The following is a 25,597-nucleotide window of genomic DNA, read 5'->3' on the forward strand; positions in this document are numbered from 1 at the left end:
CATAGTGTGTGGGCAAACTAACACGGATGATCCTGCTGGCTTTCCCTGCTTATGTTCTACCTCCATCCCTGTTACTCCTTTGGTTTGACCCTCTAATTCCCCACCTCAGCTAAAAATTCCCTCTTTTTTTTTGGTTGGCATTTGGGGAATTGGCGCGAAGTCGGGTGCTGACTTCTCACGTTTCTCCCGCCCTTAGCAAGCAGCAGAATTCCTCCAAATCCAAGTCGGTTTGGGAGCAGAGGACGAGCCAGATCCGGATGCACAACTTCCGAGCCAGCTGCGAGGCCCTGTACAACGAGCTGGACCCCGAGGAGCGGGTGCGGTACGCCACCACCCTGCACATCCGGCCCGACATGAAAACCCACCTGGACCGGCCGCTGGTCGTGGAGCCCCGCGGCGAAGGCAGGAACAACATCACCAAGCTGAGCCCCGTGGATGTCCAGGAGGTGGTGGAGCACCCCAAACCCACCTCCGCTGATGGGGCAGAAGTACCACGGAAGCACCACCGGCATCGGGAGAAGGAGAAGCTGGGAGAGCAGGAGAAAGGAGACGTGACCAAGGACGAGAGCGGCGAAGCCGGGGCTGCCAACAAGGAGGAACGGCACCGGCAGCACCGGAGCCGCAGCAAGGAGGTGGAAGGGGGCAGCAAGGAAGGGAAAAGCGACCGTAACAGGGGGCAGGAAGGCGGGAAGAGGCACCACCGGCGAGGCTCGGTGGAGGAAGGGGCCGAGAAGGAGCACCGCAGGCACCGCAGCCACCGGCACTCGTCCGACCGGCCGGGCAAGGAGGGCAATGGCACTGCCAACGGCGCCCGCGGCGAGCGGCGCTCCCGGCACCGCGGAGGATCCCGCTCCGGGAACAGGGATGGAGAGCCCGGGGCCAAGGGGGACAACGGAGAGGAGCCCCACCGGCGGCACCGGCTCAGGAACAGGGCGCTGTCCACCTACGAGTCCGTGGAGAAGGACAGCGGGGACAAGGAGGGGGAGGCTGGCGAGAAGGAGCACCGGAATCACCAGCCCAAGTGAGTGAGTGCTGCCAGACCCTGCCCGGGTCGGTTCAGGGGTCACAAAGCAGCAGATGTGTCCAGAAAATCCCTTATTGCCCCTCCCTGTGGGATTCCCTGCTGTCCCTGTCTCCACACTAGCTCCCACCACAACCTGCAGTTCTGTTTTGCCTCAGTCAGCAGTGACAGAGGCTCCCAAAGACAATTTTGATTCATAAAACAGCTCAGGTTTAAGGCAGGAAATATCCTTGCTGTAAACACCAACAGACCCTGTAGGACACCAAGTGGAGCAGAGAATTTCCCAGCTTCTGAAGGGAAATTTCCTTCCTTCTGAAGGAAGCTCCTGAGGGACATCTATTTAAATTTCAGCCAGCCTTGCTTACAGCCCTTTGATTTTCGTTTTTAATGGGGAGCCTTCAGCTGCACCACCAGTTGTTCCAGCACATGGCCTCTTCCATTAAGAGCAACGATGGCCCCCATTTGCTTTAATTCTTATGTAAGTCAAGTGAGAAAAGCAGCCCTGGTGAAGCATTTGGAGTAGTTAATAAAGAAGGATAGATTGCCTTTTCAGCTTTATTAGTCTGATGGAAAAGAAATTGCACTGGGATTCTTTAGAATAGAGTTCATGTCACCGTGGAGAGCCGTGAGTGGCACTGAGATAATAATTTTCCTGTCTAAATTATCTTCCTTTCAGCTGAATTTCCAAACACTCTGCCTGCTGTTCAGCGTGCTCATGTGCACGGGCTCACTTTCCTCCTCACTGGAGCAGAGCTGCTGCTGCTGCTGCTGCAGAGGAGAGCAGGAGCCATTTAGCTGCTGACTGCCACGTTCCAGAAGAGTTCCAAAACCATTCCAAACCGTTCCAAAAACTGGAAAAGGGAATCAGCACATTTAAATAAGGCCTGGGGAGAGCGTTAGGGAGCAGTGTGTCAGGATTCATCCAGCAGCTGCTCTGGGGAGTGGCTCATGGCACTGCTACATGGTCCTGGCTTGGAAGCATCATTAAAGTGACCCCAGGGATGTCCAGTGCCACAGTCCCCTCCTAATGCTGGGATTGGCGTTTGGCTCGGGAGGTCTTGGAGAAAAAGATCCCAAATTTTGCTGTCAGAGGTTGTCCTGTATCAATGCTGGGCACCCCCAGCCAGGGAATAATGTGCTCTGATTCCATGATTCAGAAGGCTGAGTAATTGCTTTATTAAGCTATACTATATTACATACTAAAGAGATACTATACTATACTAAAAGGATACTGCAAAGATACTAAAGAAAAACCCGTGACTGTCTGAGACAGCCAGGACACAGCTTTGACCCAATTGGCCAAGGAATCCAAACAACCCTCACTGGTGTCCAGTTAACAAATCACTTTGGGTAAACAATCTCCATAACACATTCCACATGTGCCAAACAACAGGAGCAGGGAATAGAGATAAGAATTGTTTTCTCTTCTTCTCTGAGGTTCTCACTGCCTTCCCCAGGAAAAATCCTGGGAGAGAGAATTATGTCCCTCTCTGTTCAGAGAATGTGAATGCCACAGTCCTGCAAAGGATTTCCATGGAGGAAACAAGCCCAGCACGAGGTGCAGCATCAGGGATGTGTTCTCTGAAGCTTTCCCTGGCCATATTGAACAAATCCTGCTTTTTCCTAGGGAGAACCAGTGTGAGCTGGAGGCTAGTGGCAGTGGCAGTGGCCCTGGGAGTGTCCCTGTGCACACCCTGCCCAGCACTTACCTGCAGAAGGTGCCTGAGCAGCCGGAGGATGCCGACAACCAGAAGAACGTGACCAGGATGATTCAGCCCCCCCTGGACAAAACCACCACTGTGAACATCCCTGTCACCATCACTGCCCCTCCAGGGGAAACCACTGTCATTCCAAGTGAGTGCCTTTGTGCCCTGATTTTCCTGCTGCGGAAGTGCCAGGAAATCCAAATCTGCAAGGAGTGAGGGGGGCTCTCCTGGGTGCTGCCATCCTTGAGAAGCAGCCAGGGAACTTGGTGATAGAGGAGCTGTAATTGCCACACAGAGTGGAGGAACTCAGCAAGGGTTCCTGGTGGCTCTGGAAAACACCTGAGATTCCCTGGAGATGGCTCACCCAGCCCACACCCTGTGTGTAAGGGAGAGCTGAGGGAGCAGGTAGAGCAACATCCATGTGTGACCCTGCTGCTTGGGCTCCTGTGACATTCCAGAGCTTTTTACAATGCTCTGCATCACCCTTGGAGCAGATCCACCCTCCCTGTCCTTCTCCAGAGCTCTCTGCCTTGGGTCTATCAGCACAGATTCACAGATGGTCCCAAGATCCTTGTGCCCAGCCACCACCAGCCTGTTCCCAACACCCTGTGCTGATCCCTGGCAGGGTGGGAACAGCCTGGAGAAGTCTGGAGAGATGAGGAGAACCCCAGAAGGAAATCCAAGAGGTCTACATTTATCTGGCTGTCAGGACTCCACTTCCAAGAGGCACAGCCAAGATCTGGCAGGATCTCTGTGTTTTTTCATTCTGTTGTCAGCCACAAGATTTATCTTTTATTTTTTTTTTTTTTATTTTTCCTCCTTCTTTCTCCTTTTTTCCCCCTCTTCAATGGTAATTTTCCTATATTGCAATGCTGAGTTGCTGTCAATCACAATTTATCAGCCTCTCCCTTTCTTGGCCATTTCCTCTGGATCTGACTGGAGATCCAATAAGGAGTTTATTGAACATGTCACTCAAACACAAAGAAATGTCATTTCCTTGCAGAATAAAATAAAAAGTAATAACAGCCCTGCACTGAATGCATTCCAAAGGGTGGGATTGTTGGACTTTAGGTCCTGGGAATTAATGGAAGAGCCTTTATGTGTGTCTAAGAAGAGAATTTGCAGCATAAAATGTTACCCAGCTCATAGATGGGAAATTATCTTCAGTAAATTATCCCATAAACCCCCTGCAAGTGAAGTCAGGATGAGAGCTGGAGACTTTCCAACCTTTGGGAGGGAGGTTGGGAACAATCTCAGAGAAGGAGATCCCAAAACCTGCTGCAGGATGGAGCTGCTCACATTTGCCCATGGGGAACTCTGACCAAAAAGAGGTGCACGATGCAGGCACAGCTCTGGGGGCTCCAAGAAGTCCTTTCCATGCCTCTTTTCCTATTTATGGGAAGTTCAGCAGTCTCAGCCCCCAGATTATTAAACCTCATCCATGAATCTGCTCCTTTATGTATTCCAAAGCCAGCTGTGCTCCTGCTCCACAGGACAAAACTCCAAATCATAAGGCTGGTCAGACTTCCTTTTGATTGTCTTTCAAGGATCCCAGGCTGATCCCTCTCCCTGAGAATTTGTGCTCTTTGGGATGGGTTTTCCAGGCCCACTTTGGCAGCTCTGGGATAAATCAGCTCATGGTTTCATTTCCTGGCTGTTCGTGTGGCTCAGCAGCAGTGGAGGGGCAGGGGGTGATAACGATCCGATGATTGTCCATCCCATCTAATCAGCACTTCCCAAAGCTGTTTGCTCTCCCAGCTTCGCTGTTGCCATTTCCAGCTGTTCCAGGCAGCAGGAAAGCTGCAGATCCATTTTTAACCCTCTCCTTTGTGCTCTCCCTGAATTCCCATTTCCAGTGAACAACGTGGAGTTTGAAAGCAAAACAGAGGAGAAGAAAGACGTCGATGACTTGACCAAAAATGGGCCTAAACCAATCCTGCCTTACAGTTCCATGTTCATCCTCAGCCCCACAAATCCGTAAGTTCCTTTAACACCAATTATGGGCTCCAGGTGCTTCAAAGTAATAACATGAGTGGGATTTTCATCTCTGAAAACACACTGGGATGTGAAATAAAAGCTTTTTTCTGTGGGCCAGATGCTGTTGATCTGTTTCCTGGGGGGATAAATTATCAGGACAGGGAAAAGAAAATGCTTTGGGCAGACACTGCTGATTTAGATCCCAAAAAGTGGGAGCACAGGTACTGTTGGGAAAAGATTTTATCGGGAATAACAGGTTGAGGAATATTCCCTCACTGCTGAGAAAAGATTTTATCAGGAGTAACAGGTTGAGGACTATTTGGATACCAGCAAATTCCTGCAGGTTCCTCAGCTGGAATTCCTGTTCTTTCCATAAAGTGGCTTTGCATCACTGCAAACGTTGAACTTCTGAGAAAACCTGGATTTTTTTATTTGCCAAGGCTGGGAGTGGGATCTGCTGGGGTTGGGGCATTTCTTCCCCTTCAGGCAGCACTGCCTCCTGGAGAGCTTTGGACTCAAATCCCGGGAATTCTGAATCTGTTCCTCTGCAGGGCTGTGGCACCAACGGGGAGAGGGATTGGCATTGTTGTGGCATGAAGGGCTGTGAGTCACTTTGCGCATTTTAAGGGGGGGGTGTTTGGAACTTCTGGAGATCCCCTTGGAGCAGAGGTTTCTCTCTGGCTGAGGTAAACTTGTACTTGGAACTTCTCTCTGCCCAGATACCAAAGAGGAGCTCAGGCCCTTCTTTGGCAGCTGGGTTTAAGAGAAGGATGAGTTCTGCCCCTGCTGCTGAGGGCTGTGACATCCTGTGCAGTTCCGGAACAAAACAGGCTCTGAGTTCTCAGATTTGACATCCAAAAAGCCCCTGTGGTACCCCCTAAAGGCTGAACAGCATCCCAGAATCTCCTGACTGATGTGGGACGGACCCACCAGGATCATTGATCTGGCTCCTGGCCCTGCACAGACACCCCAACAATCCCATCCTGGCCATCCCAGATTGTCCAAATGCTCCTGGAGCTCTGGCAGCCCTGGGACCATCAGCTGGGGAGCCAAATTAGGATTATGGAGTTTGGCCTCTGTCTGGATGGATAAGGAAATGGTTATTTCCCTAATGTTTGGTCTTTTTGCTGTGAAGCAACTACCAAAAATGAGCTGGGAAAGATGTGCCAAGGCAGCAGGGCTGGGTGGGAAGTGAGAGGTGCTGAGCCCAGGGCTCTGAGCTGAGGGCTGGGCTGGGCAGGCAGAGAAGCAGCAACATTTCCTTGTATCCTATGGCTGCTTCTTTTCTCTGCCCTCATCCCAGTTAGGATCTTCTGAGCCTCAGAGTCCAGGATCTGGGGGTTCTTTCAGTTGCTTTGTTGTTTCAGCTTCTTCCAGCTTTCACTTCCCCCCAGAAAAGAAAACCAAAAAAAAAAAAAAAACAACAAAAAACCGGTGCTGAAAGACCATTGGAAAAACAAAGTTCACTGGCAGAAAAAATGTGTTACAAGCAAGCCAAGGGGGAATACCAAGACAAAGCCCAAACTCCAGGAATGTCAGCAGCTTGTTTGCCCTACTCTGGGCAAGGTGCAGAGCCAGCTGCATCCCCCCGGGGTTCTGGCTGCTGAGAACAGAGCTGAGAGCCCTTTCTGGGGTCACAAGCTTTTCCCCACTCCAGTGCTGCCATCTCCCTTCCAAGCCCTGCTGGGGATCCATGACCCGGGTGCTGCCAGAGGGGAAAACAGCTCAGGGAAGCAGAAATAAATTCCTTTTTTCCCCAAGTGGCACACAGGGCTGTGAAGTGATTTCTCAAGCCCCACTGGCGGTTCACAAATGCTCCCACATCTCACTGCTGGTTATGAACGATGAGGAGCTGAAAATAGGGGCTTGTTATTGTTTTGATGAATTGAGTTTGATGCAGGAATTATGGTTCAAAATGGTATTGGAAATGTTGCCTTTCACTTCTGTGGCTTCTCCGGGCATGGAGATGATCATCTTCTCATAGCAGACTGAAAACCACAGTTAAGAGGTCCACAAAAGCACTTTTCTCCAGGTTATTTTCTATCACATTTGCTTCCCTGGTACTTGTAACTCTTTTCCACTCTGAATCCATTAGCAAGCCAAAGAAAAGGAGTATGTAAGTAGATGTGAAAAATAGACTTTAATTCTCACTGTTCAGATATTTGCTTAGAGAAAATGGGATAGAGGAGCTGAAATACATTCTCAGATAACAAAGTTGTTGGCAGTTAAATCTATAATTTGATTCTCAGGCTAAGTCCTTTACTCAGCTGACAAATATGGTGCAAATGCAGAGCTCTGTGTGCAATTAAGGATTTGGGAATTGTGGTCAGAAGGAATTATTAGCTGCAATTTGTGAAGACTTTTGGATTGCTTAGAAATGGGAGCATTTACCATTTTCCTCGGACACAATTTGCGAATAAAAAGATTAGGTGGAAGTAATCAAATCTATTCCTGTAAAGTATTTGTGCTGTAAAGTGAGAGTTGGAGTAAAGTGCAGGCAGAGAGAGATTGGTGGGAGGAACACTCAGAGCCACAAAGGCAGATTCAGCTGAGTCTCAACATTTTAAAGGGATTAGTTGACACTAAAAGGATTTCAAACCTTGTTTTGAGCTCACAGGGCATTAACCTGGCAGTTCAGAGGGAGAAGGACGGGGGAGTGCCACATACATAATTTGCAGAATTGAGTGTGGATGCTTGAAAGCTCTCAGTGCTCTTTTGACAGATGGGTAGAGAGATAAATAGATACAGAAATAACTAGATAGGGAGATAAATAGATAAAGAGATGAATGGATGTTGCTGCTTTGCAGAGGGAGCAGAGATCAGTGCAAAGATGTTGAACTCCCTTACTTAGCTCTCACCACAGACCTGCTGCCAACTGGAATTTGAAGCCGGTTTTTAAATTTCCTTCCCATTATCACAGCAGGAATGCCAGAGGTGCTGCTCCTGCTGGGTTTGTGCCAGTTTCCCCCCTTCCCAGCCCTGTGACCCCTCGTGTGCTCCTGTCCCTGCAGGATCCGCCGCCTGTTCCACTACATCGTCAACCTGCGCTACTTCGAGATGGTGATCCTGATCGTCATCGCCCTCAGCAGCATCGCCCTGGCTGCAGAGGACCCCGTCCAAGCTGAGTCTCCCAGGAACGACGTGAGTGCCACCCAAAATGCCCAGAATTCAGGTGCTTTTCTCCTCCCAAAATGCCCAGAATTTAGGTGCTTTTCTACACCTAAAATTCCCAGAATTCAGGTTCTTTTCTCATCCCAAAATGCCCAGAATTCAGGTGCTTTTTCTCCTCCAAAAAATGCCCAGAATTCAGGTGCTTTTCTTCACCCAAAATGCCCATAATTCATGTGCTTTTCTCATCCCAAAATGCCCAGAATTTAGGTGCTTTTCTACACCTAAAATTCCCAGAATTCAGGTTCTTTTCTCATCCCAAAATGCCCAGAATTCAGGTGCTTTTCTCCTCCCAGCTCACTGCACGGCCATTCCCATCTCTGCAGGTGCTGGCGATGCAGAATTAGAGCTGCCTTTGAGAACACACGCCAGTTATCTCTGTTTCACTGTCAAAATGCTCAAATTCCAGTCCCTTTCTGCTGCTTCAGCCACATCTGAGCTTGAGAGCTTGGAAATCAGGGGTTGTGTGGCTGATATGGCTTTGGTGGAGGAGCTGCAAAGCTGGCACCCCATTCCACAGTGGGAAAGGCTGGATCCTAAGGACCTTGAACATCCTCAGGAAAGCACGTTCAAACATTTCATTTTGAAATGCCCTTTGCCTTGGTAAACCTGCCAGAAATGCAGGTGCACTGGAGCCAGCCCTGGGTGCAGTGTGGCAAGGACTGGGAAAACGCTGCTTTAAATCAGATGGTTCAGGTTTGTGCCTAAATTATCTGCAGCCCTCCCACCAGATGATTTTTGTCCATCCCAGCAGACAGACCATTGCTGGATTAGCTATTTTACTCCTTGCTTATGTGCAGGTTATTTCAGTGTGTGGCCTTCCCTAACACACATTTCTCCTTCCCACTTAGGCTCTGAAGTACCTGGATTATATATTTACAGGAGTCTTCACCTTTGAGATGGTGATCAAGGTAAGAACTTTTCCAAGCAGGAAGATTCACCTCCTCTTTCAGATTTATTTGCGAGAAGCTGAAGCAGGACAGAGGTGGGAAGGATGGAGAGCTTGAAGTTGGGAACAGCTCTCACAATCAGATGCAACAGCTCTCCTAGCTTCAATCTCATATTTTATGGAGGAAAATCAGGATATCTTTAGGAGCTGTGACTGTGTAAGAGGATAAGAACTGGGAACAACCAGGAACTGACAGACCTTGCTGAGACACTCCTGATTCTTCCCTTTGGAAGGAATATTAATAACAACTTATTCTTGGTTTGTCATGTTTCAAAAAGCTGAGAATTTATCTTTTTACTCAGTAGGGTGACAGGTTTTGCCAGGACTGTGGGCAGTAACTTCCCAGAGAGCACAATTCCATAAAGTCAGGGTTCAGTGTTGGGGTAAGGCAGGAGTTGGGTTTTCCTGTCAGAGCAAGATACAAGAGATGCAGAATAAAACCAGGAATAATGCATGTGTGTGGAAAAAATCCAGGGAGCAGTGAGAGCTCTCATTTCTACAGCTTTTGGCTGTGGTTTGTTGATTTGAGCTTCATTTTTGGGAGAGTTTTCCTGCCTGTTAGAGAGGAGCAGCTTGACCGAGTATCTCAGCCATTTGTGAAGGGTGCTTTGATCCAGAACCTTCTCCTGCCCCTTGGCAGGATGGATTTGGGCCATGTTTTATTAAAACTCTTCCTTTCCTGGATTTTCTCTGCAGATGATTGACTTGGGGCTGCTGCTCCACCCTGGCTCCTACTTCCGTGACCTGTGGAATATCCTGGACTTCATTGTGGTCAGTGGGGCCTTGGTGGCTTTTGCCTTCTCGTAAGTTCATTTTCCTCCTCCTCCCGAATTCCAGGGAATAAATGACAGAGGGGACAGGAGGCTGGCACAGGGACAGTGGCTGTGTGATTTTTTGTGGCTCCATTTCTCAGTGAAATGTTCAGTTCCTGCCCTTTTTCCAGGGGGTGTGAAGAAAAGAATAAACCCAGCTGAATTTGTGTTGTGGAATCTGGAGAAAATCCTCCCAGCTTTAGGCTGAGTCCATTCACTGCTCATTCAAACACACAGACAAGGTTTTTGTGACTCTTTGGCCAATTTGTTTCAGGAACTCACTGTAACACTTCGTGGCAGTCCAGTGTCTCCAGTCAGTGATTGTGAGAATCGCTCTCATTTTGAGAAAACAGTTCAAGAACTCAGCTGATAACTCCATGAACTCTTGGCAATCCCTTATTTCCAAAGTTGTGGATATTTATTCTAGCTCACACAACTTTGCTATTTCTCTTCTTTTCTCTCCTCTTTCTGTACTTCCACTGAGTTTCACTCTTAGTGCTCCCTCCTCAAACCCAGCTCTGTATTTAAGCCTTTAAATAATACCCCACGTTCTTCTTTCATGTCATGGAGGATTTTGAGTAACAAACACGGAGAAAGAACTCTTTAAAAATTAAGACTACCTTCTCATCCGAGCCTTTTTCCTTGGAAACAACCAGAGGAAGAGCAGTGCAGCTCCTTCCATCCTTCAGGAGCCGAGCTGGAGAATGGAAAGAAATTTTCCACTCGGATTGTTGTTTGCAAATCCTTTCCTGGGAAACAATGGGAGAGACCTGGAAACAGGCAGCGGGACTTGACCAGTTTAATCTTCTGCTAAATTAGCCCCGAGCAATTAGGGGAATGTTCATCAGCCCCGCACTCCCCGGTTTGTGACCCGATGATTAGAGGAGAGGAAATTGTTTCACTTGCTAAAGAGAATTAGCAGCTAATGAGAAAAGCATCCACCTTTGTCAGGAGCCACCGAGCGTGGCTGGGCTGCTTTAGACTGGCAGAAATTTTTTAAGCAGAGCCAAATCTCTGCTCCTCCCTCAGCTCTGCATAAAAAATTGCACAAAATGTTACCTTTCTGGTAAAATATTCCTCAGCAATTTTTTGTTTTCTGAGCTGTCAAAATTCCTGTCGCATCGAGGCTGTGAGATTTGTGGTTTAGATCTGCTTTTCTTCAGTGCAAATACAGATAAACACAAATGCAAATAAATATAAATAAATTGTCTAAGTTAAATTAACCAAAAAGTGGATGGACAGGATAGATACTTCAGGTGTGATTTTTGGGGATATTGAAAGCTGGGCTGTGCCTGATCCTTTACCAAATTAGTCAGGCCTTGGAGAAAATCATATCCAACGTAATGTTTTCAAAGGGGTGCTGCTGTCCTCTCTTTAAACATTTTGTCCCTCATTAAAAATCTAATTTTTGGAGGAGCCAACTGCTCTGTCCTAAGCAAAATTGTCTTGGTGAATGTCCTGCTAACCTAAAATTTAATATCCAGAACCAAGCTGCTTTTTAAGCTTGACTAGGCATGTGTGGGATTCTATTCCATATCTGTGGAACATCTTTCAGAACTAGACTGACTTAAGCCAGACTGAGTTAATCAAAAATTTAACTTAAAAAAAGCCATGTAGCAACATTAGAAATTAACAAAGCTCCTCTCAGTTGAAGAGAGGTAGAGAAGTAAAATAGTCACATAAAACAACACAACCCAGAGTCTTGGGTTCCATGAGAATTTTCCTTTTCCATCAAGAATTCAAACTTCCAAGAGTGATGGGAGAAGGGGCATTTTGGGAGCCTTTCAGAGCATCTCCCTGTGCCGTGAGAACAAACCTCAGGCTCTGCCTTTAAATCATCTTCTCTTTGAACACCATTTTCTTTTGAGGGAGATTTTCCTTGCTTGAGTTATGGATTAAAATGAATAATTTTTAATCTTTCCGAGGATTTTCATGCTCAGGTTTTCTTCTGTTGCTCGTGTTGAGCCATGAATATCTAACAGCACCTCATCAGCCTCTAAATAAATTACTTCTACATTCCCTGCCTGTGCTTTATAATAGGTGCCCCAAGCTGCTTTTATTTTCCACTGTGAGTGAGTCTTGAACAGGTTTTACAGCCAGGGACTGCATAAACCCTGCCTAGTTACTGTCTCCCAGATTAAAGTCAGACAAGCTTATTTGTGAGACTCGGGAAAATTTGAATTTCTTCTGTGATTTTTCTGCTTTCTGTAAGCCCTGCTCCTCATCCCTGTTCCAGTAGGAAACATCCAATCCAGGGAATGCCTGCTGCCTCCCTGCTGGAGCCCAAAATCTGGAAAATCAGTCATTCCCAGAAATGACTTTTCCCTGCTCCATTTCTGAGTCCTGACAGGGTAGAGAGCCAGGACTTAGGCCCAGCTCCTGGTTTGGTTAAACCAGATGGAAACACAGAGCCAGCTGAAGGTTGGTAATCCCAAAAAGGAGCTCCTGGAGTCTCTTTGTTGGTCAATCAGTTGGATTTTTCCAGCAAATCCTACAGCCCTGTCACCCTCCTCAGTGTCACTAAGAATGGGATTTAATGTGGCTGTCACCACTTTGTTTGCAAGAACCCACAACTGCCACCTGCAAGGTGGGATTTAATTAATGGTTTTGACCTCCTGGCTGTCCACTGAAGGTGATGTGAACCAACTTCTTGCTGAATTAACCCATCCCTAAAAACCCAGGAAAAACAGAGCTCCCTGAAACCGTCCCATCTGGAATATTGCAGCAGCCTGTGTTAATTTAAGCATTTGAGATGGTATCAGTCACTGGTACAAGATTGATAAAATCCAGTTCTCAAAGCAGCTAGGGGTTTTCTTTCTGCCTGCAGCTTTTTAGAAGCGGCTCTGTGGTTAGAAAAATAAAAAATAAATTTCAAACAACACCCCTGGAGTGATGCTGGGAACAATAATATGATGTTGATAATAATAAACTAATGTATTTCATTTAGCAAAGCATTTCAAAGAGAAATCCCTTTCTTTTTCTGGAGATAAACATGCCACAAACACCCAGACATGTTTGAGTCCTTAGGGAAATGGAAGCAAACAAAAAACCCATGGAAACTTGTCTGGAAATCTCTTAGCCCCAGGTGCAGAATGTACTTGGGAGGAACAGCTGAGGGAGAGCAGCAAAGATTTGGCCTGGAAAAATTTGGAACAGAGATGCCCAGAATTTTAGGATGCTCCTGGAAAAAACAAATAGTCGAGGTTATCCCTCCCAAAGTGGGAGAGAAGAGATGTGGAGGTGTTTTTCCCAGTGGAAGGGCTGATCCAGCAGGGAATGTGGGATTTCTGTCAGAGCCCTCTCTTCCCCGCTGGTTTATCCTGTGGCGTTGGTGGGAGTGGGCCAGGGGCTGGGGGATCTCTCTGATGTTTCTGTTTGTCATTGACTCTGCTCTTTCTTTGTCTTCTCCTCGCTGGAATCTCTCTCTAGGAGTTTCATGGGGTAATATGTTCTTCCTGTCTCTTGCTGCTCTGTTTTGCCTGTCCAACCTGTGTCCACACACTTTGCCACTGTGGAGACAACCCAGCCATGTTCCACCCATCCCATTGACCCCTCTGTCCCTTTACTACTCATTATCCAGTGAAATGTATTATTTTAACTCATCCATCCTGATTTTCCTTCAGCAGAGATAGGAACAAACTAGCAATCCAAGGCAGAGAGTCAGAAAAAACACATGGAGATATATCTGTACCAAAAAGATTTGAGGGGCTGACTCGGTGGGCACTGAGGAGCAAGGTACAGTTAATGAAAATCTTAATAACCAGGTTTAAAGAAGAAGTCTGGATCTCTTTTAGAGGATTTCACCTCCAAACAGCCATGCTGGAAGCTCCAGGGCTAATTTAGTCCAGTGTGGGCAATGTGACCCAGCTGGGATCCAGGCTCTGATACTGGGGAAAGTCTCTGCCATGAAAACAGAGCTCAGGGCTTTTGCAAGGCTTTTGCAATTTGTGAAGAAGGAGGTTCCAAAAATTGTATTTAACCCTGTGCAAGTGGCAGTTTTGCTGTCAGTGCAGGGGCAGGGTGGGAGGCAAAGCTGTGTCCTCTGTCCCCACATTCCAGGAGCTCCAGGGGGATCCTCCACAGCAAGGAGAAGGATGCCAAGAAAAGCCTTTGATGGGGTCCAGGAAATTTGGCACTTGGCTCTTTCTTCTCTCTAGGAAAGCAGAGGATTTAGGGCAGAAAGAAGGTGGCTTTGTGCGTGGGCAGGGTGGGGTGACCTCATTTACTCTTCCAGGGAAAAATTCACTCTGCCAGGAGGATTCCAGGCAGTCACAGAAGGCAGAAGCTCCACCTCACCCTGAATTTTTGATGCCCTGACTCTGAGGGGTCCATGTCACCTGAAATCAGAGCTGCTGGCAGCAGCAACAGGAACAAGCAGCTTCCATTTGAAAGAAACACTGAATTTTTAAAGGCTCTTTTATTTATTAAAGGGAGAAAAGGCGCTGCAAAGCTCTTTTAAAAAATTCTTAATGTTTAAAATAAACATGCAGCAAACTGACACAGAAAACAACAACAAAACAGCACTGGCCTAATGCACCCAAAATTGATCTAATGCAATTTTTTTGGTCGTATTATCGTTTTTTCTTTCTTTTTCTTTTCCTTTTTTTTTTTTTTTTTTTTTTTGCCCTTTTTCTATTGCCCCCTTTTTGTTGCAAAGCTCTTTTAAAAAATTCTTAATGTTTAAAATAAACATGCAGCAAACTGACACAGAAAACAACAACAAAACAGCACTGGCCTAATGCACCCAAAATTGATCTAATGCAATTTTTTTTGTCGTATTATCTTTTTTTCTTTCTTTTTCTTTTTTTTTTTTTTTCTGTCTGCCTTTGTCATATGCTCCTCTTTAGCTCTTACTCAAGATTCAGCTGTCCTGAATCTTGCAGTTGTTATTCTGCAGTCAATTAAAACCTTGTCCTTCCATGGCAATTTATTTTTGTTGTGAGCAATATTCAGGTCAGATGTGTGCTTGGATACACCTTTTGACTGAGTCCCAGCTCCATCTGGACCTTTTATTTTCTGGGACATCTGGCTTTGTATGAAAGCAGTGAAAAAACCCCAATATTGGCAGAGAGGGTTTTAAAAACACCCAAACCCAACCCTGAGGGTTTTATTTGACAGAAGAGTTGCAGAGGATCCTTTTAATTAAAATGCAATTTGCATCACTCTGGGTCAGAGCACCAGGAAAAGCTTTTCCTATAGCAGGGACCTTACTGTGACAAGAAATGGGATTTTTATTTTTTTTTTTCCTCAGGATTCTCTATATGGCTCAGAGCATAAATCCCATTAAGATTTAATTGGCTCACACTCTTTATTTGCTTAAGTGCCTGAATGGAAAAAAATCAGTCAGCCCTTCTTAGTGTCCTCTGCTGAGGCAGAAGGAATTCCATGTGACTGGAGCTGTCTGCCCTCCACCTCTGAGCTCACTCATCCGCGCCTCTCCCATTCCAGGGAAAAGCAGGAACCAGGATTTGCTCTGCCCCATGTCTCTTTAACCTTCCTGAAAATATTAAACCCACAGAAATTCTTGCTTCAGGCCTGGAGCCTGCCCTGAGAGAGCAGAGCAGGGAAATGTCTCTGTTCTCGTTTGCACGAGGCCTCATTAGTGCAGTTGTTAATTGGCACAACAGCAGTGGTAACTGGGGTCTCCTGGAGTCAGGAGAAAGCACCACGTGGGAATATTCTGGGGTTCTGAGTGAGCCCAGGAGGGCAGAGCTGAGCTTTGCAGGGCTGGGGTGCAGATGGGCAGAGCAGCGTGGCTGTGGCTGGGGGGATGGAGCAGAGCTCCGGGCTCCGTGTCCCCTTGTCCCCATGTGCCATCCCTTCCCTGTCCTGCTGCCCCAGCACATGGCCCTAAAGGGTCTCCCCTGCACTCCTCCCTCAGCCCTGCCCTCCTCAGCTCCCACCTTCCCTGGCTGTCCCCAGGAGCAGCGCAGGACTGGCTTGGCCTGGCAGAGGGGAGAGGTGCAGGGAGCAGAGGGGACAGCCCGGGGGACACGTGGGATCTGCTGGGGCATCTCCTTGTCCATGACCCATTTCCCCTTTTGCTTCCCTGCTGCCATTCTCATCCTCCTGGAGAGGCTGAACAAACTGTTCTGCAGCCAGGGCATGCTGAGAGTCACACCAGGGAGCTGCAGCTCAGCTGGTGGCTCTGGTGACACCGAGGTGACCATGGCAGGGACAGTGAGCTGAAAGCAAATCTGCAAAGCCAAGCCTAGGCCAGACCGTCAGCTCTGCTAGAACCTGACAAGAAAGGCAGAAAAAACTCTGTTGGTAGTGCCTGTTTCATCTGGAGCAGATCAAAGATCTCTGATGAGAATCAAATATTATTTTTTTAAATATTTAATAGTTATTTTGTGGCTTTAAATCTGTCCTGTAGCTCTGGTAGTAAATCCAGTGCCTGGGTTTAGAGCCATGTCAATGCTCAGGGTCCAGCTGGGATGGATTAAAGTGGCCCTAAAAGAGCCCTGAAGGATGAGAGAGGGAGAAGATAGGGACCTGTCCATGCTGTTCCCCCTCTCTTCCCCTTCTACTAAATCTTGTGGAAAGGAAATTTCTCCTCACTTTATACATGCGTGGGATACCCACAGCCCTCCAAAAATTCCTGTTTCTCTCTTACTGCATTTCCAGACAAGTGCAATGCCTGGGAAGGGGACAAAGGGACTGGAGCTGAGGCAGGGCTGTGGGTTTGGGTTGGAGGTTCTGGTCCAGCATTACTGTTGAGTAGTACAGGGTTAGCAGTGAGTTCTTCATCCTTTGGAAGTGGATGGATTTCCAAAAATTCCCTTTCCAAGGCTGAGCAGGCTCAGCCAGCCACAAAACTGGGTGGTTTCCTCCACTCTTGGTGCTCCTCCCTCAGCACAGGCTGTAGGGCAGGGTGGGGGAAGCTTTGCAGTCCTTCCCAAACCTCCGTGGGTCTCTCAGGCCTCTCGTACTTCCATTATTTCCCTCTTGGAGAAGAGGAATCTCCAGCAGCCTGGAGAGCACAGAATAGGTGTGTCAGCATCTGTCCCAGACGTTCTTCATTCCCACCTGTGTTCCCCCAGCGCTGTCCCAGACCCAAATCTCCAGCCATGAATAAAACTCTGTTCCAGATTTCCATCCCATTTTCCACTCCATATGAAACAAAGGGAATGTCGTTGTTTTGCCGTGGGGTTGGAAGAAGATGTACCTGTTGTCTTCTTGTGTTTCTTTATTTTGGAAGTGCACGAGGAAAGGAACTCTGTCCTTCCCCTAAAACCCCTCTTGATGTTAACAAGAGGAATGTTCTCGACCTTGCACTCGGTTTTAACAAAACCTAAACCCCAAATGTGATTGACAGCACCTGCATGCCTGAGTGGGGAGCTGCCCCAGCACTGTTCCAGGCATGTAATATATTGCCATATTACATGTTCCTGCATGGGATTGGTGGCATGTCCTCCATGGGAGACTCAGGGATGAGGGAACAGGCTCTGACCCCCAGGAGAGCTCTGTCCCTCACCAGGAAGGCTCCCAAACCCTCTTGGCACAATGTTCCTGCCAGAGAAGTGCATAGAAAAACACCCCCTGCCTCATCCAGAAACAGCCCCTGCCTCATCCAGAAACACCCCTGGCCTCATCCAGCTGGGAGGGAAGAGCCCTGTGTGGCTTAGTCCCTTCTCCTGCTGGGAATGGGATGGAGGAGCTGAGCCTCCTATCCCGGTGCTGCTGCCCTGGCTGGGAGCGTTGTCCAGGTGTGGAGTCAGGGCAGGAAGGGCCCCATATCCTGGTGAGCGGCTGGGAGGTGACAAAGCCTGGCCAGCAGGTGTGGCTGAGCCCTGCCAGGACCCTGTCCTGCCCCAGCCTTCTCCTCTGTGCTGCTGGAGACATCCCAGGTGAGGTTGGGTCATCCTGCCTGCAGCCCTGGTGAGGATGGACACAAAACCTGTCAAAGCATCCCCAAACCCAACCAGTTCCACCACCAAAGCCACCCTGGATACCCACAGATATCCCAGTGGGTGACCTGGGGAGCAAACAATTCCCTCTGTTGTTCTTGTGCCTTTTTCTCCCTTGCAGAGGAACCAAAGGCAAGGACATCAATACCATCAAGTCCCTGCGAGTCCTGCGTGTGCTCAGGCCTCTGAAGACCATAAAACGGCTCCCAAAACTAAAGGTTAGAAAATAACCCAAATTTTTCCTTCTCTGGAGGTTTCTGGCTGATCTGAGCGGAAGCTGGTGGACACCACTTAATCCAAGTTGTTTCTGTTGCTTTTATTTCATTGCAATGAAATCTTTTTGCCAGAAGAGCACAAAGAGCTGGGCAGATGTTGAGCGTGTCAAGCACTTGTGTGCTTTTGCAAACGTTGTGGATAATGTTGGGGATTCTTGTGAATCCAAATGAAAATAAAACCTCTACAAATAGAAAAAAAATGCAAATAAATTAAATTACAGTTCATAAGTGGGATGGTCTTTGATGTGATAAAGGAGAAAATGGGGTTGGAAGGGGTTTGGCTTTCCCTAGAGAATTTAACATGAATATTGCAAGGTTTTCCACAGGCTGTCCAAAGAGATTTGTCATTGCTACAGAAGAAGCTTTAATTTATTCATCTTTTTATTAAAGAATCCATAGTTCAGGGGTTTATCCCTAGAGCGCTGATCTAAAATATAAAATAAATTTAATTGCCTGTGATTACTCATCCAGCACCAACAATTTGAGGTACAGCCAGGCCCTGCAAAGACAGAATGGAAGGAGTTAACAAAACTCAATTTCTGAGGTTTAGGGACTCTTCAATAGCTTTTGTGGGCTGTTTTCAGTAAGAGCTGGGAAAAAAGCAATGAATGTTTTGGAAGAGTGAAAATGTGTTTGACAATTTCTATTTTCACATCAAAAAAAAGGTCAGCTGTTCTGTAGATTTGCTTTTGTCTGAGTCCACTATTCATGCTTAAATAATTTTAGTTTTATGCTCACTAAATTTATCTAAAAAGGAACATTAATGTTGAACCATGTAGAAATTTCATGTAGGATTTCTGGGCTAATCAGAGGGATTTCCATCAGGATTTCTGGGTTGCTGTCTTGGTTTGAAAAGACAAGTATCTGCTAAGAAAGGCAGAAGCCTCTCCTGAAGTAGAAAATGTAAATCCCCTCCCTCTGAATTGTTACAATTCTGAAATTAAGGGGCTCTCAGGTAAAGATATGGGAGTAAGAATAACAGTTTTTTACTAGGAAAATTAAAATAAAAATGCAGTAACACAAAACAACAAGAAAACAACACTGCCAGAGTCAGAACAGCCCTGTCCCCCTGTGTGTCAGGGTGGTGGCACAGTCCCATCCCATGGGGGCTCAGCCCTCCTGCAGTGCCAGCTGTGGTTCTGCTGGAGCAGGGATCCTGCGCAACGCTGCATTTTTCCTCTGAAGCTCCAGGGCTGCTGGAGATGGGCCTGCTCTCCCTCTGGGAATGCAGGGCAGGAGAAAGCTGCTCCTCTGGGAATGCAGTGGGCAAAGGCTGCTGTGCTGTTCCAGGCTCAGATTGTATCCAGGTAGGAATGCTTGGCTCCTGCCCTGGGCGGAGCATCTCCCCATGGGATGATGGAATTTGATCAGCCATGCAGGGACACTCAGTGGCCCATTAACAACAAATTCCTCCTCTCCCCTCCCTCCTGGAGAGAGGATGGGTCCTGGAAGAGATAAAGAAAACCCACCTGGTTTTAAGGGCTGACCCATTAACAGAAAATAAGAATAGAATACACCTCCAGCCACTTCTCACATTTGCAACCTAAGAGAGTTGCATCAGGAGTAATTCTGTGAATGATTCACTTCCATTCAGAGGAACAGAAGCAGGATTGTACAAACCCTGTGCTTGGGCAGGGACTGCTCAGTTTCTGGTATTATGACAAACTTCTGACTAAAATGAAACTGCAAATTACTTGTAATGAATCAGGGCCTCATACCCACGTAGGAAATGGATTTGAGTTCTTTGCAGGGAGTTTGGGAGTGCACATGCTGCCTACATTAGTCACACCTCATTTTGACAGACAGCTCTTTAGAAAAATATTTATTCAAAGTATTTGGTTGTTTTGTTTCTGGTATTTTTTCCTTATTATTCCAACAGTTTTTATCCAGCTACTGGAATTAAAATTTAAAAAAAGTGCAATTTTCATTTTATAATGAAATGTTTGATCAGGACTAATACTGTCTTGACAAGATGTAATTGTCTTTATAAATGTTATGAGCAGCATCAGAAAATTCAGTGGCACAGCCAAGGTTGTGGATAAAGCAGGAGATGAAAGAAGTTGGAGTTATTTCTCTCAGCTTTGGGAAGTGTTTTGGTAGCAAAAATTCATTGAAGCATCCATGGGTGGTGGGATGGGTAATGAGGCCCAAATGAGAGGGATTTAGGTGGGATATTGGGAAGGAATTCTTCCCTGTGAGGGTGGGGAGGCCCTGGCACAGGGTGCCCAGAGCAGCTGTGGCTGCCCCTGGATCCCTGGCAGTGCCCAAGACCAGGTTGGATGGGGCTGGGAGCAGCCTGGGACAGTGAGAGGTGGGAATGTGTTGATTTTCAAGGTCCCTTCTAGCCCAAACCCTTGTGTGATTCCCTGAGTGTGGTTAAATGGTGGTGCCAAGAATTTGGATGAACTTTTCCTTTCTTCCCACCCTTTGACCTTGTCCCCCTGCACCCCCAGGCTGTCTTTGACTGCGTGGTGAACTCCCTGAAGAATGTCCTCAATATCCTCATTGTTTACATGCTCTTCATGTTCATCTTCGCCGTCATCGCCGTGCAGCTCTTCAAGGGCCGCTTCTTCTACTGCACCGACGAGTCCAAGGAGCTGGAGAAGGACTGCAGGTACTGCTGGGAGCAGGGAATGGCAGGGAGCAGCTTCCTCCAGCTCCCCAGGCTGGCCCAAAGGCAGGGATTTGCTGAGTGGGAAGAGTCTTCTGTAAATAAGAGCAATAATTAATCACAGGTACTCTGGAGGTGAATTTTCCCTTCTTTTTATTTAGCAGCTCTGTCATTCCTGGCTCTGATCTTCAGGACACAGGGGAAGCAGCTTCTTTCCTGGGAAAGCTGAGTGTGATGTTTGAGAAGTGATTGTGATAGTGTGACTCCTCTTTCCACCTGTTGCCTCCATTCTTAGAGCTCTTATGAATTAGAAAAACACACTGAATAAATAATCAGAAGCGTGGGATGTTAAAGAGCTACTAATTAGCGAGGAGAGGGACAGGATGTGAATATCTTAAAAGCCCTGTCATGCTTTGTCCTTCCCAGCAGGTTGGTAAGGTGTGTTGTGCATCTCATTAGCTTTTTTCTTGGCACCCAAAGTACCTCCTCAGCACTGTCCTGCTCTGCCTGTCCCTCTCCTGCTGCCTGGCACCTGCAGGGCTTGTCCCTGGTGGGGTCCTAGGGGCTGTCACTGCAGTTCTTCCTTGGAAAAATGCAGCTAAATTACAGAAAGGAATGTGAAATTGCAGAGTAGGGTAGGTTGGAGAGGGTTCTCCCCATGCCAAGCCCGTCAAAGTGGGATACATTTAGGAATTAGATCCAACCCTGGAGTAGGAGCCAGAGATGTTTCCCATTTCCTGTGGGGTCAGAGAATTGAGGGGCAGGCATGGTGTTAATGGCTGGCTTTGCCTAATGAATGAATGCCCTGATTAAAATCTCTTTCATTTTCAGACCTCATTTCAGGTCCAGTTCCCATGGCTAGAACTGGCTCAACTTGACTTTTACTTCTGTTATGGACTTTGAGGGAGTCCCTTTGTCTTTAACCCACAGCACAGTCCAGACTATGCTGCTGGGGCTTTCCAACACTCCTGAGAGCTAAGAAATGCCCGATCTGCTTTAATTCTCTCATTGGCTCCAAATCTCTTTTTCCTAGGGGTCAGTACCTTGATTATGAAAAAAATGAGGTGGAGGCACAGCCCAGGGAATGGAAAAAATACGAGTTCCACTACGACAACGTGCTCTGGGCTCTGCTCACGCTCTTCACCGTGTCCACAGGGGAAGGGTGGCCAACGTGAGTACATGGCACTGGCAGGGGCTGATGGTGCAGGTAAAGCAGGTCCCCAAAGCTCTGAGGGACAGAGGTGACCTGGGAAATGAGAAAAATCTTTTATCAACTAAGTTTTGTGTGATTATTGGGTGAACCAGCAGGCAGAGCTCTGCATCTTCCTTGGTGCTCTCGTGATCTTGCGCAGGTATGCTCAGAAAGTTTTCAGTTCTTGCTTCAGGCATTTGGACTCACACACCTTTCCCAGGTGGAAATGAAATGGTAGAAAACAAAAGGCAAATGGTAGAAAACGAAGGAGGAAAAGTGTTGTGAGCTCTGCTGAAAGTCTGCTGGGCATGACACGAGGCCCCAAATGACATTTCCTGTTCAGCACATTACTTTATTTTGGCACACGTGGAGTGCAGTGTGTGGCCAGGGCTTCTCTGCCTCCACGTTCAACTCTTTCATAAAATAAAGACTAAAACAGCATCAGCCTCCCTTTTCCAGTCCCTCACTGTGTTCCCCTACTTGGATGTCATCAACACCTCTCTTCCCACTCTTACTCCATCCCTGTTGACCAGAGAAGAGAAACCAGATCCAGCTGGATCCTCTCCTCTTTGGGAGGTCAGGGGGGATCAGTGGATCTGGGCACAGCAAATCTCCACCATTCTGCAGAATGGTGAGAACAAAGGGTTTCCCTAAAAATATCCTCAAGGAAAACTTCTTCCCAGCCTCGTGGATGGGAGCAAGCTTTTCCTGAGCATATGTGGAAAACCCTGCACGTGAGTGAAGGCCAGGGAGTGATTCTCAGGGGGTCCTTGGTGCTTCCCAGGGATTGTGTTGACCTTTCCTCTCTCTTTGCATTTGCTTGCAGTGTGCTGAAGCACTCGGTGGATGCCACCTACGAGGAACAGGGGCCCAGCCCTGGCTACCGGATGGAAATGTCCATCTTTTACGTGGTGTATTTTGTTGTCTTCCCTTTTTTCTTTGTCAACATCTTTGTGGCGTTAATCATCATCACCTTCCAGGAGCAAGGAGATAAAGTGATGTCAGAGTGCAGCCTCGAGAAAAACGAGGTACCCACCTCTTCTGACTCAGAGTTGGTGTTCCAGGGGCTCAGAGCCCCTGTGTATTGGTGGAAGGCTACTCCCTGTTCCCCCTGTGCTGGGGGACTGGAGAGCAGTGGTTATTGGAGGGTGTGTGGTGTAGACACCAAAGAAATGAGTGGCTGTTCCAGCTTCTGCATAAAACAAACCCCAAGGAGAGCCCCCAAGTGCTTCCTGTTGGGAACCACTGTCCCACATCCCCCTGGCCCACACCACAGTGAGGATGGTGAGGCCCTGGCACAGCGTGCCCAGAGAAGCTGCCCCATCCCTGGCAGTGCCCAAGGCCAGGCTGGACAGGGCTTGGAGCAGCCTGGGACATTGGGAGGTGTCCCTGCCCATGGCAGGGGTGGCACTGGATGGGCTTTAAGGTCCTTTCCAGCCCAAACCTTCTGTGATTTTATGTTTGCTTGAGTGTGGAGGGGTAGAAGGAGGCAAACCTTGAGGGCAGACCTCAGAAACTAAATTGAGGTTCAACTGCTGTGGCTGCCCAGAGGAAAACTCCTCTCTCCAGGCTGATTGTGTGCCTGACTGGGATTTTTCCTCCTGGCAGCAGCCAAAAGGAGATGCCTTGAGAACAGTGTAAGACCAGGGCAGAAGAAGCTGTGAGGCTTTTATTTAAAGCCCCCAAAAATATCATTATTTTCCACTCAGAGACCTCTTGAGCTGTTTTTTCTTTAGTTACTGGCATCTGTGTATCTTCCTGCCATGGGTGTATCCAGTTTCCTTCTCAATTCATGCAGATTTTTAGCATCTGCAGCATCCTTCCTCCAGAGTCCCATAGCCTCAATGACCTCTTTTGGGAAGAACCATCTCTTTTCATAAATTTTGAAACTGGAACGTGATTTTTGATGAAAAGAGATGAATTTTTAAGTGATTTTTAATTAGTTCCTTGTTTGTCTAAATGAACAGAAAGTCCAAAATAAAGCAGAATATTTAGAGAGCTTTACCCATGTTATTTTCCAACTGAGCAGAAAGTGACTTGCAGTTTTTATGTAAATTCAAGATGAGAAAACACTCCGGAATCAAAACCTCTTGGTAAAAGCAATTTGGATCAGTTTTATGTTCATAATAAAGTGAACAGAAATAGCCAGTGAAGGGGATCTCTGAGAGTTCCCCCAAGTGCTTTTGGTGGATAATTTATTGGTAAATTCAGTTTTCATTTTATGAAATATTCTGAGCTCTTCGGGTGCTGTGTGTGAGGACACACCCAAGTTCCACAATACTTTTTAAAAACCACAAATAACATCTTTACCAATCCTCTGATTCCTACAATCACCCATCAGGAGGAATTGGAATTGTTTTTAGAAGTGGGAAGGGATCAGGACCTAGGAGGAGTGGGGCTCTAATGGAATGTGGTAGGACTGCAAGGGGCATATGAATGTTATAGGGTAAATATTCCAGGAAAATGGATCAGGATTTGGGGATCCTGTGCTGCATTTTACAGGAACAGTCAGTACTCACTTGGTGTAAATGCTCTGCTCGCTCTCCCAACCACATCCCGACGGATACAGACTTCCAGCCCTTCTTCTGGCATCTTTTCATCCCCTTTTTGTTTTGTAGAGGGCCTGCATAGACTTTGCCATAAGTGCCAAGCCCCTGACCCGCTACATGCCTCAGAACAAGCAATCCTTCCAGTACAAGATGTGGAAATTCGTGGTGTCTCCTCCCTTTGAGTATTTTATCATGGTCATGATTGCTCTCAACACCATCGTCCTCATGATGAAGGTGAGTGGGATCTCCCTGAATCTTGGAATTTTGGGCTGTTGGCTGGAGGGACTCTCACCCTGAGAGCTGGGGGTGCTCAGCAGAGCAGCCACCACTCCCCATGTGCCTGGTGGGATTCCTTTGGCCCCGGAGGGAGGTGGATTAGCTGGGATGAGATCCCACCAGTGGGGTTCCCTGCAGAGTGGTGGTTGGGCTCAGCCCATTTGGTGTGTGACCATGAGATGGGAACTGGGATCTGCAGGTCCTGATCTCCAGCCCAGCCTGAGCTTTCTCCTGCAGAGAAGGGTCTTGGGGCTGCTCAAAGTCCAGTCAGGCCATGGAAATTCAAACTGAAACATAGTAGGTTTAGATGGGATATTGGGAATTAGGAATTCTCCCCTATGAGGTGGCGAGGCCCTGGCACAGGGTGCCCAGAGCAGCTGTGGCTGCTCCTGGATCCCTGGCAGTGCCCAAGGTCAGTCTGGACAGGGCTTGGAGCAGCCTGGGACAATGGGAGGTGTCCTGCCCATGTCAGGGATGGACTGGATGATGTTTAAGGTCTCTTCCAACCCAAGCCATGCTATGATTCTGTGAAATTACTCAATTTTGGAACAGCATCAGGCTCCTGGGATGTGATCCAGAGTGGAGGAAGAGACACAGGTGGACGACGTCCCCTCCCATCTTTTGTCTGTCTTTGAGTATCTTCACAATTAAGGAGTCCTCATATTCTTAGTGGAAGAAATAGTTCTGCACTTGTCCTCTGGGCTGGAAAATGCCCTTCCTCCCTCCTGGTCTGTGCTGTGCTTACAGGGGGATGTCCCTCAGCAAGTCTCCAGTGCTGGGGATATTCCAGCTGCCCCCTCAGTACAGGATGGAGCAAGAGAGACAGGAATAATTGTGTTGTAACCCCAAATCCCATTTAAAGTGAGCACAGAATCCTGACTAAAATGAGCGGGAATCAGCTGAGCAAGGTTTTACTCTGTCAGTGATCTTCCAGTAACAGCTTTTCTTCCTTCCCGCTTTAGTTCTATGATGCTCCAGAAGCATATGAAGAAATGCTGAAATGCCTGAATATTGTGTTTACATCCATGTTTTCTATGGAGTGTGTGCTGAAGATCATTGCCTTTGGTGTACTGGTAGGTGCTTTCCTGGTTCCCTTCCACCTCCTTCCCCTCTCGATGAAATGCTTGAGTTTCGTGAGACGCGTTTGAAAA

At 47.5% G+C, this 25,597-nt stretch overlaps 1 protein-coding gene across 1 annotated transcript in view; it reads left to right on the forward strand.

The window, feature by feature from the left end:
• The window catches only part of CACNA1B (calcium voltage-gated channel subunit alpha1 B), a 281,498-nt gene that overhangs the window by 206,052 nt on the left and 49,849 nt on the right, over positions 1-25,597 (forward strand). Inside the window, exons 19-30 of the mRNA XM_041475194.1 lie at positions 197-1,021; positions 2,649-2,875; positions 4,584-4,704; positions 7,716-7,845; positions 8,724-8,783; positions 9,518-9,624; positions 17,665-17,761; positions 20,272-20,432; positions 21,463-21,600; positions 22,448-22,649; positions 24,240-24,404; positions 25,409-25,519. Coding sequence (XP_041331128.1) covers positions 197-1,021; positions 2,649-2,875; positions 4,584-4,704; positions 7,716-7,845; positions 8,724-8,783; positions 9,518-9,624; positions 17,665-17,761; positions 20,272-20,432; positions 21,463-21,600; positions 22,448-22,649; positions 24,240-24,404; positions 25,409-25,519 — 2,344 coding nt within the window. The remainder of the gene's footprint in view (positions 1-196; positions 1,022-2,648; positions 2,876-4,583; positions 4,705-7,715; positions 7,846-8,723; positions 8,784-9,517; positions 9,625-17,664; positions 17,762-20,271; positions 20,433-21,462; positions 21,601-22,447; positions 22,650-24,239; positions 24,405-25,408; positions 25,520-25,597) is intronic.

This window comes from Pyrgilauda ruficollis, unplaced genomic scaffold (genome assembly GCF_017590135.1).
Source record: "Pyrgilauda ruficollis isolate IOZ18807 unplaced genomic scaffold, ASM1759013v1 scaffold34, whole genome shotgun sequence".
In the NCBI taxonomy this organism is placed as follows: domain Eukaryota; kingdom Metazoa; phylum Chordata; class Aves; order Passeriformes; family Passeridae; genus Pyrgilauda; species Pyrgilauda ruficollis.